At 39.1% G+C, this 13,931-nt stretch overlaps 1 protein-coding gene across 1 annotated transcript in view; it reads right to left on the bottom strand.

Annotated features, from left to right (window-relative positions):
• The window catches only part of RASEF (RAS and EF-hand domain containing), a 77,744-nt gene that overhangs the window by 10,788 nt on the left and 53,025 nt on the right, over positions 1-13,931 (bottom strand). The window contains exons 10-16 of the mRNA XM_003267450.4: positions 11,160-11,394; positions 10,697-10,834; positions 10,433-10,580; positions 8,729-8,810; positions 7,377-7,491; positions 3,268-3,387; positions 756-832 (exon numbers count right to left, since the gene is read on the bottom strand). Of these exons, the coding sequence (XP_003267498.1) occupies positions 756-832; positions 3,268-3,387; positions 7,377-7,491; positions 8,729-8,810; positions 10,433-10,580; positions 10,697-10,834; positions 11,160-11,394 (915 nt within the window). The remainder of the gene's footprint in view (positions 1-755; positions 833-3,267; positions 3,388-7,376; positions 7,492-8,728; positions 8,811-10,432; positions 10,581-10,696; positions 10,835-11,159; positions 11,395-13,931) is intronic.

Raw genomic sequence — 13,931 nt, 5'->3', positions numbered from 1 at the left:
AAATAATCAGAAAAAGAATGACATGCCTAAAGTTATATTTTAACTTTGTCTGCAATTAAAGATGATTGCTCTGAAATTTGTAATGCACATTTTGATTTTTTTCCTTTTTTGATATTTAATCCCTCTAGGCCAGGAAAGAATAATCTTTTCATTTATGGCAGAAAACTAGGTAGGTGGGAAAAATCTAATGTATAATGTTATTTCCTAAGAATTACTTCAAGGATTAAAACACATACATTTATATCCAAGTTCTTTAATGATGCCATTTTCATTCTATTGTACATCCAAAATACTATTTATTACTAACACTATTGCCTTAGCTTAATAATTACCTGGGTAATAATTCTGACAAAGTGTTTCTAACTGGCATGACATACAATTTGCTTTGTTTCTTTTTCCCCTTTTGCCCGGGAAAATATCATAACAGACAGTTGTATTCATAATAATCCCTTGCGTATAAAATCTGCTTTCTGGAAATGATTCATACACATCAACTATTAGCTTTGTGGTGACATTTTTCAGAAATGTCAACGACACCTCAGATGTACCTCTTTTGTTTGGCAGTAAAGATATTTTGCCAGTGTTGACAGCGACGTTGCCAGTTTTTATAATATCCACATATTTATTTCTCCCACTATGACTGACAGATAAGAGAGTGTTTTCCCGCATATATTCTATCTGCACATTATGGACAAGAAATGTGACATATGCAACAAGTGAAAATTCAATCCTACATCCATTTTCCCAAACTTTACCGAGCAAGGTGCAGAACAGCTTCCACTATGTTAGAACCATCTCTGGCACTTGTTTCACAGAATAATGCCCCATACGTCTGTAGAAAAGAAATACACACAATTAAATGAAGCTCTTCATTGAGTTTCCTGAAATTTTGGCTTTTAAAATCAGCAAAATAAAAATATGTTCCTACTGAGCAGGCTAAGAGTAACTAATAGCTAAGAAACTGAGTTCAGAGTTCAGCAGTTACAAAGAAAATGGTTTAAGCATAGTTACTCCAGGAGCAGTTCCTAGTTGGAGGACTTTTACTTGACATTTAAAAAACAGAACATTTCATGTTTTAAGGTTTTTATTTCCAACAGTCGAAACACGTGCTACCAAATGTTCTTTATCAAATATTCCGAGACAGATAAAAATGAGTTCAATGTAACCACTCAGGAATTAAATGTCCATCAAGAGTCTGTTTCCTCTTGGCCAGCAGCTAACACACCCTCCTTCCTGCTAACTTTTCCTTTCTGGATCCAGCAGCCTCCATGTTTGCTGAAACCAATGGACACGTTCTAGTTCTCTATTATTCAACCTCCCAGCCATAGTGCATATGATATCATGTCACTCTCCTGCTTCAAACCTTTCAATGCCTCCTGTTTGTCTTTAGGTAATATGAAAATGCTTTTCCACGGCCAATGAGGCCCAGCTTCACGAGGCCCCAGGCAAGCTCTGAGCCTCACCTCCCACCTCACTCATCCCCCCTCACTCACAGAGCTGCAGTTTCCCCAGCCTTCCTCTAATTCTCCAGTGTCGGCAAAGCCTTCCCACCTCGGGACCTTTGCACCTACTCTTCCCATCACCTAGGTTCCCTCCACCCTCCACCAGTCTGACACCTACCTACTCTTGGGATTTTTAGGTAATCCTTCCTTGAAGTTAAGATTCAGTCATTCCTAACCCTGAAAAGTTTGTATTAGGACTTCACATCATAAACTTTCATAGCACTCTGCGATCCTCATGCACAGCAATTGCCACAATTATAATTGCTCAAGTTATTTTTGTGTGCCTATCTGACTAGCTGCAGACATTTTATCTTAATAAAGGAGAACTAAGTGTTGTGGGCCTAGGTGTGGGTTAAACAGTCCTGTGTGGGACAAGGGAAGGAGGTGACACTTCCTCTAGAACAGGGAGAATGAGAAAAGCCAGGAAATGGGGAAAAATGCCACAATGGGACCTTTACCCATAGGCCCACAAATCCATAGAAAATCTGCAAACACCACAAAGTAAATGCATTTCTGGTAGAAACCGTCAGTGCTGGTGTTGACTTCTATATCCAGGATGATATGGGGTGAAACAGAGACTGCCTTTGAGGATGCAGGACTGTGGAGGTCAAGAGATGCATAAGGAAGCAAACTTTGGGAACTCTGCGAAACCATGGAGAGGGAATAAAGCTGGCAGGCACCCAAGAATAACTAGATCTCAAAGTGGCTGTGTGAGACCGTGTCTAGCATGTGGATTTCACAAGTTTAACATCTCTCTCCCTCAGATAGTAAACAATATGAGTGCAAGGACTGTTTGCTTTGTTCTCTGCTCTTGGCCCAGCACATAATGAAGTGTTTGTTACATGGTGGATACCAATAAATATGGGTTGAATGAATCTCTTCTGCATTTCATTGCCTAGCTTTGACATTTATCACATTTGGTTTGCAGTTCTATATTTTAAAACAAGAACGATTATTCCAGCTTAAAATATTAAAACTGAAACTTCTTTTTGAAGTTCACGTACATATGCTACAAAGTAGTCCTTTCCTGGTGCTGACGACAGACAACACTATCAACATCAAATCAGACTGCTGCAGTATGAATTTATTTGACCCAAAGTGCATCTGACTACTTGTATAAATAAGACAGGTCATAACAGACCCAGGTAGCATTCTGACATGATGACAGATGACACTGATGGGAGAATAAACAATGCCCATGACAACAATCTGAATAGGAATGAGTTTATTCCTGTATACAAATGCATACCCCAAAATGCATATGCATTTGTGTATGGGAATGATTTTTTGTATCAACTAAACACAAATCTTAGAGAAGAAAAGAAGTCGTCCAATTCCCTTCCACACAGGTGAGACACTGTACCATCTTCTGCCTTTGGCATTATAACCCTCTGAAACCAAAGCCATCTTTTCAAAATAGGACACCATTTTCTTCCTTTACTTGGATTCCAGGACTAGAGAAGGTTGGGGAACTAGGTGAGAGGGAGGAGGAAGATGATGGGATTATTTAGGCTCCTTTTTGTCAGTGATACTCAATGGGAGAAAATGATTATGTGATTGTTTTATTTTCCCAAGGGACTTAATCCTTGGCATAAAAGAGGTGGGAGTCATGGTAGTTCTGCCTGTGTTAAGGACAGATGCCTCAGATGGGGGAGGTTTGTCAAAGGACCTCTCAAGCAAAGGTAGACAAAAGTGAAAGGCCACTGACTTCAAAGCCATTAAACCCCTATGTTCTCTTCCAATTCTGAGGCATCCTCGCTCTTACCATGGCCAGTTTCTCTCCAAAGTGCCCTGGGACACATTTTTGTCCCTCTGCAGCAGCAGTGTCACGAATGTCAGCCTTGTTTCCTACCAGCATGATGGGAACAGTCTCATGGGCTGCATCCTGCCAGGAAGAAAAAAAAATGGGGCACACATCAAACACTGGACACATTACAATGACCACAGAACAACAGCAACAGCAATTACCATTTTCCTTTGCCCCCTTTGTGCCAAATCCTATATAGAGGATATCTTTAAACCTCAAAGTATCTCTAAAAACAGCCATACATCTTCCCATTTATGGAAGAGAGAACTGAAATTCAGAAAGGTTAAATAAGAAGGTAGAAGGGTCAGGGCCTGGGTCCAAACTAACTCCATAACCCTTGCCTTTATATAATGCCCCATCCTTAGATTAATGAAAAGGCTAAAAGGCACTGGGATTAATTAGTTTTATGGCAAAGGAAATACATATCTGTTAATTTCTTATCTCTAGCATACAGAGCACTACAAGCCAATATAAACTCAAAAGGCATGACCACAGAATCATATTTGGCTGTGGTACCCACATAATTTTCTACAACTGTTACTTCAAACAATAGTGATCACAAGTCAAGTTCATTATTACAGTTATAAAACACACAGTAATTTTTCAGCTATAATAAAACAAAAAGGGAGTTTGGAAGTTCCACACTCACTGCTCTCTGGTTTAAAACAAAAGCAAAATATAAAAGTCCTGAAGGTCAACATTTTTCTAAGAAAGAGTCAAGTACCAATCTTTCAAAGTAATGGATTCTAAGATAAGTCTCCCATGTCAGCCTATGCAATTGTCACAGGGTCCCACAGTCACAGTGAAGCTCATGGAATGTGAGACGAGTGTGGCAGACAAGTCAGACCCAGCCCTCCACCAGCTGGACCCACTGGCTGTGTGAGGTCAGGCAAGTCTCTGCAGGTTTCCACTCCAGTATCCCTGTCTGTAAAATGAAGGACTGAATGAGGGCATATCCCACCTCAGCAGGCTATGATGAGAATATAAGAAGACAACCTGACTAGCACAGAAACACAAGTTTCTGGTTCCTAAATAAGAGAAGTGGCAGCCCTGATGAAAACATGTGGAAATTACTCTTTGCAGTGACTAAAGATACCTGCGTACTCATTGGGTTTGGGGCTATTCCTGATACAGGATCAAAAAACGTGCCTCAACATGAAATTATAATTGACTTCCTTTCTCTTCAGGCAACTTTCCTTGGACTGAAGGCTCCAGAGTGTAATAAAATCAAAGGAAAGAAGGGAATGAATGGCCCTCTCCAAAATTAGCTGCTTCACTCATTAATGTGCTAGTTAATTGTGTTCTTTGATGATCTCAGGATACAAGGGGCATAAATTGAAAGTTATTAGTCAACTATTCATTTCAGTAAGCCCAAGAATCCAGGCATCTAAATGACTTCTCAAAGCCACAGAGGTAACGGGCACCTACTTCAAGTTTTGACTTAAATTTATCTCCTTCTCAGCAAGGCTACCTTGAAGAAAACCACAGCCCACTTCCTTATCGCCCGGCCTTTCAATCTGCTCTCGTTTTGTTTCTATAACATTATCACCTTCTAGCATATCATTTCATTTATTGATCTATGTTTGCTGCTTCTCATCTGTCTCCCCCACTAGAACACAAGCTCCATAAGGACAAGGCTCTGTTTTCTTAACAGATATATCCCGAGAACCTAGAATACTACACAGGAACCAGGTAGGTACTCAAAAAATAGTTTTGAATGTGTTAAAATTGGGAAGAGATCTTACACCTCAAGTATCTCCATTCAGCTTTTACTCAAATATTCAATCAATAAAATATTCTTAACAGGTAAATAAATGGCTATAATTTTACTTTATCCATAATTCTATTACAGGATTTTTTAATTCAGCAGTTTTCCATCAAAGTGTATCGATTATTAATTCAGAGGGTCTGTTCACCGCTGACAGTCTACTGCTTCTCAATCCTCTGGCCTATCCCAGTGATCACACCATTCATTTCCACCCATATTTACAGTGGCCATATAAACTGTCCCTGTAGGAGTTCCTCAAATTAGAAACAGTAAGCAGTAAGCCATGGAGAAACTTCACTGTGCCCATTCTTTTTCTAAGGTGAAAGTCAAATGCCATTAGTAGTATGTAATTTTTCATCCACAACAAATTTAAGAATTCATCTCTTCTATAGTTTTCTTCCTTTTCAGACCCTATGAAAAGGTGATACCAATGGCAGAAAAGATGACTTAACGCGTGAAGGTGCTTTGCAAATTATGGCAGTGGGCCACTCTACATAAGGGTTATTTCACTGTGGCTGATGTTGCCTTTTGTGCCTCCTTTTCTTGAGCATAACCCAAAGATTTTAAATAAAGACTAATCCAAAATGTTAACAAAAAAACAGTTTTGCTGTGGATTTTAAACACTAGTATGGATGAGTTAGGGTTATCTGTTATTCTCTGGACTTACTGCTCCATTCCAGGGATCTCCATTTGTTCATTTGAGTAGCCACCGCTCCTCTATGCACTAATTATACCTTGGGATTCCTTTTTTTTTTTTGAGATGGCGGTCTTGCTGTGTCACTCAGGCTGGAGGGCAGTAGTATAATCACGGCTCACTGCAGCCTCGATCTCCTGGGGCTCGGGTGATCCTCCCACCTCAGCCTCCCAAGCAGCTGGGACTAGAGGTCCATACTAACATGCCTGGTTAATTTTTGTATTTTTTGTACAGATGGGGTCTCACTATGTTGCCCAGACTGGTCTCAAACTCCTGGGCTCAAACCATCTGCCTGCCTTGACTACTCAAAGTGCTGGAATTATAGTCCTTGGGATTCCTTCTTGATATCAGAGGCTTCTTCAAGAAATCTTCTACTCACGCTGGTGCTTTATTAAAACAGCAACCACTGTTGAATCAGGAGGTTTGGTTTGAGCCCCTATTCTATTCCTAACCACTAAATAACTCTAAGCAAATGCTACCTATGCTTTCTAGGCCTCAAGTTTCTCATAAAAACTTAGGATAATATGTTTCTTATTTCATTTCTTAGATGCTAGAGAGATGACTATAACAAGGGAAATTTTGTGAAGTAAAAATGTTACATAAATGTAAACACACTTTCATTGTGTTTACAATCATTTCAAGTCATGATAAGTTGGTAGAACAGAGTGCATATTTATTTATCACAGTCAAAGTCTTACTGCCAATTGCAATCAGTCATTTCTCACATTACTTCTTTAGTGAGAAAGAGAACAATAATGCCAGAAGCTAAATTGAGATCAGACAGCAACCAGTCTTCTGTTCAGTCACTACTACAATTTAATGCCTTCTTAAATTACAGATAATATACTTACTCGAAAACTTGTATTAGCCATTACTTTATTTTTCAAGAGAGCATGCTGAACCATAGCTTGAACTGTAGTGTTATGTTAATAACTGTTGGAAGCATGCTAAATGGGGTCAAAATCATTTCCTGCTTTTAAAAATTATTTACCATGAAACCAGAGGACAGGAATGTTCCTCAGGTGAAAGACATCATCTTATTTAACCACAGAAAGCACAGAAGCTACACCCACGTTTAAAATACCAATTGGTATTTCAGTAGTACCTTGAGACATCTAAAGATCCCAAATCACTACCAGAATAAGGTTGAGAAGAGAAGAGAGCTCCCATACAATTTGAACCTTGACGCACACTCATATCCAGGTGGTGTTTCAGCTGTACTTCCCATGCCCGTGGATGCCTCTACATGCCCCCAACTACACTACACACCCAACCACATCGTCTCCTTGTTTGTAATAGCTTCTTCCTAGGCTACCTGGATTTTTACTTGCTTACAATGGGATTCTGATTTCATCTATAAGAAAACCTAGAAGTTTTATTCCCCAAAGCTCCCTTCATTAGTGTCCTTGGCTTCAGGGAAATGTGCCCAAATCCTGAGGAAGAGGTGAATGCTGCCAGTTCTGCCTGTAGCATCCAATTCTTCCTGATGGCTTGGATCAATGGCTCCTAATCAAGTTCATTCCGACAAAGAAGAGCAACAGCATTTTCCAAGATGGCCTAAAACTTCCTCGTGTAATTTTCTGTTTCTCCATTGTGATTTCTTACCTCAATCATATCTACCCATTCTCGTATATTAAGAAAGCTTTTCTCACATGTAACATCATACAGCAGCAAAACACCATCTGCCTTTCTGAAGTAAGACTTGGCAATACTTCTGAATCTGAGAAAGAGAAAACCACATAATCAGTCAGTTTGTGTTGCCTCATTCTTCTTCTCTTTTATACTCACTGTTTTCTCATCTTCTAAAATCAACCCCAATTGAGAAGACTCTAACTGCAATATATGACTGAGAAATAGCCATTTCAAAGGTCCCAAATGACCCAATGAAAGGTAACAGGATGATAATCTGGGTGACTGACTTAAAAAATCCAATCCTTCTCTCTATCAAAGAACCCCAAGAATGTCTACAATCCCCAGAGCATAACCAGGGCAAGGTTGAGAGCACAGTTTCCAAAAATTTCAACCTCAGCAACAAGCTACCAGAACCCACATGTGGGACACAGAGGAGGCTGGAAGGAGATACAAACTAGAAAATACTTATTTTTGGTGGTGGTGGTGGTCAGGGAGTGTTGTGGGTGGGTGGAGGAACTACCAGTGTGGAACGCTGTAACATACCAGGACTTTACATACATGGGGGTCAGGGGATTCACCACTGGAAGAGCACACCTCAACACATGTGCCCTAACTCGAAACCCAGTGCAATATTTTATAAGTATTTTAAATACAGTCATGTCAACCACAAATATTTTTTAAATGTTGAAATTCCCAGTCTGCTAGAGAATACGAGCACCATGGGGGCAGGTATTTGTGCCTGTCTGTCCACCACTGAATCTTAGCATGCTGAATAATGCCTGGTACAGAGGCAGGGACCCCATACTTATGGGTTGAACAATTGAATAGATTTTGTTCCCAAGGAGTTAAACAAGATTAAAATCTGTGCTTAATGCTCTGCTTATCAGTAATGAATGCAAGGTAAGGTGCCATCACCAGATGCAAGTCTGCTATGTGATTTGTGCCTCTGCCCTTAATCAAGGGGAGCTGACTGGTTCTCTTCTCCATCATTTATTGTTCTACAGCCATGGAGTTCCTCAGGCTGCCACTGCACTCAAAAATGCTGCCTCTCTTGTTAGCAAAGGGCACTCTCTGTCTCAACTGAACATGGGCTCAAAAGAAGCTTAAAGATCCTCTTCTCACAGGAGTCATAGGTAAATGAAGGAGATGTGCGAGAATATAAGCATTTTAAAGTTATAATACACTGTATAATTATACATGTAATTGTGCATATAATTATAAAGTATGTTACAATTATAGAATTTTGAGTATGAAGAACATCAAGTGGCTGCAAGGCTTGTTAATGCGAACCCAGGATAGCCCATAGCGCTGCGGAATGCACTTGCCTCTCCTGACCAGCTGTATCCCAGAGCTGCAGAACTGTTCGTTCTCCATCCACAATGAGGGTTTTCATTTGGAAATCAACTCCTGAAAAGGAATATGACAGTGGAGAGCATGATGTAAATAATTCCATTGGCTTTTTACTTTCAAGCCTTCTTTAGATGAGGCAAAAGCCAATAATATACAGCTCAGCCAGGAAGGGAGGAATGAACATGACCTTTAAGGAGAGTGACCTTCAAATAGAAATGACAAGTCAGACCACACGTGTGTGCAGAGGCACCATCTGCAGGTTGGCTGACTTGGGGAATTATTTATGAGCCAAGGGAAAAATCTGTTTTATTTTCCCTGATGACTGGATGAACTCAGTCATATCTGTGTGTGTGTGTGTGTGTGTGTGTGTGTGTGTGTACATGTGTATATGAGTGGGCATGCATGAAGGTATATGTGTATAAATGTATGTATATCTAAACATGTATACATATGTGTGTGTATATATACACACATTAGTGTGCACACACATTTACATGCATCATGGTCTCTGACAACTGAACCAAATACTGTATGTAGTCTTTTTATGAATCAAATTGAAGTAAACTTTCAGCTTTGTTATGTTGAAGAGTGTATCAGAGAACCATAAATTTACAAAGACACTCATTGTAAAGAGGACAATCAGTCTGTTCTAGCATTTCGGGTGATCAAAATAAGAACTCTTTAGACAAAGAAGAAAAATAAATGATAATTTGCATATCTTCATCTCCTTTTACTGATTATTACGCAAATTTGGGAAATCAGGATACTACTTGTTCTATTGTTCTGTTGTGAAGGTGGGGAATGGAGCATATATCTGGCTATGATTTTGACCATAACATCAAATAATACCTTAGTAGAAAGGGTTTTCCTGGCCACCCTGTGTAAAACCGCACCTCTCCCTAAACTTCTTTTTTGTACCTTTTCCCTCCACTGGGATGTAAATGCAGTGCAGGCTGGGATTGTCAGCCTTATTCATGGTGTATCCTTTGTACCTACAACAGCATCTTGTTTTTAGTGGGACTCAGGAAATACATGCTGAATAAATGAATCTGATATCTCAGGCTCTAAATTTGATTCGATTCATCTGATTGGCTAAGCAGATATCTCTTTTGTGTGTGTGTGTGTGTGTGTGTGTGTGTGTGTGTGTGTGTGTGTGGCAGGGTCTCACCCTATCACCCAGGCTGAAGTGCAGTGGTGCGATCTCGGCTCACTGCAACCTCCGCCTCCCAGGTTCAAGCAACTCTCCAGCCTCAGCCTCCCGAATTGCTGGGACAACCAGCACCCACCAGCATGCCCAGCTAATTTTTGTATTTTTGGTAGAGATGGGGTTTTGCCATGTTGACCAGGCTGGTCTTGAACTCCTGACCTCAAGTGATCCACCTGGCTTGGCCTCCCAAAGTGCTGGGATTACAGGCATGAACCACTGCACCCAGCCAGATATCTCTGTCATTTTAGTCTTCCTTTCCTAAAAGCAGGCGTTGGCCAAAACAAGAAGGACCTTTCCATAGACTAGGAGACACACACACACACACACACACACACACATATCTATATATGTGTGCATACACAGAGAAAGAGAAAACTCTTTAACTGAGCATCTGTGTATGTAATCCCTGAAGAAGAGAAAATCAAGCTAAGGAAGGTCATTTTCCCATTATCAACCGAAATAGGAGCCATACCCAGGGTGGCGCTTATATTTTCTCGAAATTCATTCTTGCAAAGTCTCATGAGGAAACTAGACTTCCCCACTGCAGCGTCCCCAGCAAGTACAATCTTGTAAGCCTTCTGTGAGCTAAAAGATTTAGCGTTGTCATCTACCAGGTCTGTCTGGGGGGAAAAGCCACAATGAATGATAAAGGTATTGCCAGTTTTCATCCTAATAAGTAACACTGCACAGAAAATAAGCAGTGTTCATGAACAGGAGTGTCTCGGAGACCACCTACCTGGGGGGAGAGTGCTGAGATGGGCTTTCTTGATGAACTAACAATGCTGCCTTCACTAACAGACCCTTGGGGCTTCCAGTCTAAGATGGAAACCACATCTTCTAAACCAAATGTCTCTTCATCCCTTATGTCAGGAACCTATTTTTTAAAAAATGTCAGCAGTTAAATTAAAAAATGTCACTGGTTAAAAAACAAAGTCTAAAATGTATACGTTATGGATTAAAAAGAAGAAAACTACGCAGCTAAATCAACAGTCAATGCTATTAATATTAGGGAATAGAGTGACACTGAATGGCAAGCTATGAGAATTTCTCCCTAACTCTGCGGAGGAAAAAGCATTTTACTAACTATGCTTTATATTTATGATCTTTAAAACAGATTTCCATGACAGATAGAAGGCAAATAAGGTGACAGATTTCAATCACATAGAAGGCCTAGGAGAGCAGTGGTTTCTGGGGCTTACGTCTGTGTCTGAAGCATCACCTCCAAAGCTCTCCTGCACCCCGTGTGACCTCTGAAATCCCCTCTGGTGCTTGTATTCCACTTCTGAGTCATACTCATTGGGATCTCTCAAGGTAGACAAGCCGCTGTCGAAGCAGCTTTCAGGCAGGCTGTCAACTTCACAATTCGTCCTCTGCAGAGGATCACAGAGGGCCAGGGAGTCACAGTCCTCATCCACATAGGAAGAGCGGGATGACCTGGTAATAAAGGGGAAGACCAACTTACCTGAGGGCTGGAAATGCTCAAGAACGTACAGGCAATAGACCACATGCTATTAGATGGAATCAAGTAGGCCGATATTCTCACTTTTGCTAAGAGCCTCAGTGTATTTCATGATTAGGCATTAGGGGAAATAAAATGCTCAAAGCAGCATCAGTTCATTCTATGAGCAATCAGTTAAGATAAAGACCCTTACCTCAAACACTTAACAAACAAAGCCATTAAAAAAATCATGTTCTTTATTTCCTGATACAAAAAGAATTACAGTACCTAAGACGTAAACACAATCTCAAGTTGTATTCACAAAAACATATGCAGAATATATGAGCCTTTTTACTCTAAGGTGGTCAGACCATATTCTGAACATTGTGTCCATTTCTGGATAACATCTCTACTTAAAAGGGCTGCTGAGGGCCCAAATGGAAAAGGCAACCACAATGTCAGACTCAAGACCCTCAGAGCTGAAAAACAAGATTCAGTGTACTCAACTTAACTCTTAATGGTTTCTCTCTTCAAATACTTGAAGAGCTGATACATGAAGAAGACCACATCCTCTCAGGTTGCACAAGACAAAATAAGATAAGCTTTTCTGGGTGTCATATTTCTAATCAACATGGCGAAAACTGATAGGCAATTAGAAACATCTGATAAAAATATGCAATTAGAAGCATGACTGGAATGTATGATTTGACACATAAGTTTTCTGCCACTAAATGTTGACACACCGTCTGGAAACACTCCTCTGGGAGATGTTTCATAGGGAGGGAGGTGCCTCAGATAAAGGCTGGAACTCCTGACTTCTATAGATCTTACCATTAGTGAAATTCTGAAGATTTTATAAGTGAGGGAGAAATTCACATCGAATAAGAGAATCAAAAGAAAATGTATACATCCCTGTTTACTTTGGCTTTTCCATTTGATTTCCATAAGAATCTAAGTTTACCAATTATGGTTATGACTTATTTACCACCCACTACACCCTGGGCACCATCCTACCAATTTGCTTACATGAATCATTGGAAAGAGAGAATGGGCACGATACATAGGTCTTCAGATATGAGAAACAAGAAGTGGATATGCTTAGATGAGAGAAGGTAAGCTTAATATAATTAAGTATGAGCCATGTAAATCTGAGAAGTCAAAAGTATTTTTATGCCATTAGCAAATGTTTAAAATTAACTAAAAAGATGATTTAACTTTCTCTCAATACTGCTCAATTATAAAGTCTTTATTCTGAACCAAGAATTTTATATCATATCTCAATCTATGTAACTAGCTAGGTGTGTGCACGTGTGCGTGTGACTGTGTGTTAATATACTGTTAATAACAATAAAATATATTGTTAATATATTTTAATATTAATTTATTTATTGTTAATATATATTGTTTGTAACAATAACAATGAAAATATATTGCTAATATATTATTGCATTATTTATAAAACTCTCCTTCCAAAACTGATTTTAGGTCCATCTGTAAAGTACATAAGAAAACCATTCTAATTATAATATACTACAAACTACTTCAGTTCCATGTCTTCATTACTGGTTATGATTTATTTTAAGCCTACTTGTATTTTGACAAGGAGCAAAGAAAACATGAAGTGCTGAATTAAGAATTCACCTGAATAAACATCTAGACTCTAAATTGAAAATATAGGCACACTCAGCATTATGCAATATACCCGTGTAACAAATCTGCGCATGTACCTCCTGAATCTAAAATAAAAGTTGAAAATTTTTAAAAGTCAAAATAGTAAAAATAAAAACATAGGTACAGGTCAAACTTTCTCAAACTCAATTGAACTGCATATCCTTTTCAAAGTCAACCATCTTGCCAACCCTCAATATTTTCATTACAATTAACTATGTAAAAGTACAAAACAAATTAAATCTTTGTTAGAGTTCTTGCAAAAAACAAAGCCAAAATAAATTTTAAAGTTAAAACCAAGCAAAGCTATAAAAACAATATAATTTTATTGTACATCTAATTTGATGTACAACATGCTTTTATTACATTTTTATATTAGCATCAAAAAGAAAATAAAATGTTATCTTCTAATACCAAAATAATCACCCCCCACACACCCAGAAAGGGCATGGTGTTGAGGCTACGGTGGCCTCTCATTACAGCTCAAGGAGGTAGGCACATGAGTGCTACGTCACTCAAACGTGCTGGGGATGTGATGACTTTGTCCCCTAGAATCTTTTGTTGATGAGCTCTACTCCAGTTCTTATGAGCCTTTCACGGTGTCTAATCTTTTCAAAATGAATCATGGTGAAATTTCTGAAATACTTTTCAGTTGTATACCTTTCCCCCCAATTTGCTTAGAATCAATTTTAAATATTAGTCAAAAATGACATCACACATACACATTTTTAAAAATCTATTATTTCTCAATAACAGAATAGTCAGCCATCTATAAATCAAGCCATTAAATTTTTTTATTGAGCAAATCAGTGAACAGTAGAAACCACTTAAACCTGATAGAATATTCTTAGAAATGATCACCAAT

This window comes from Nomascus leucogenys, chromosome 1a, assembly GCF_006542625.1.
Source record: "Nomascus leucogenys isolate Asia chromosome 1a, Asia_NLE_v1, whole genome shotgun sequence".
Taxonomy (NCBI): domain Eukaryota; kingdom Metazoa; phylum Chordata; class Mammalia; order Primates; family Hylobatidae; genus Nomascus; species Nomascus leucogenys.
The sequence above is the reverse complement of the archived record's forward strand: the minus strand, read 5'-3'. Positions and strand labels throughout refer to the sequence as shown.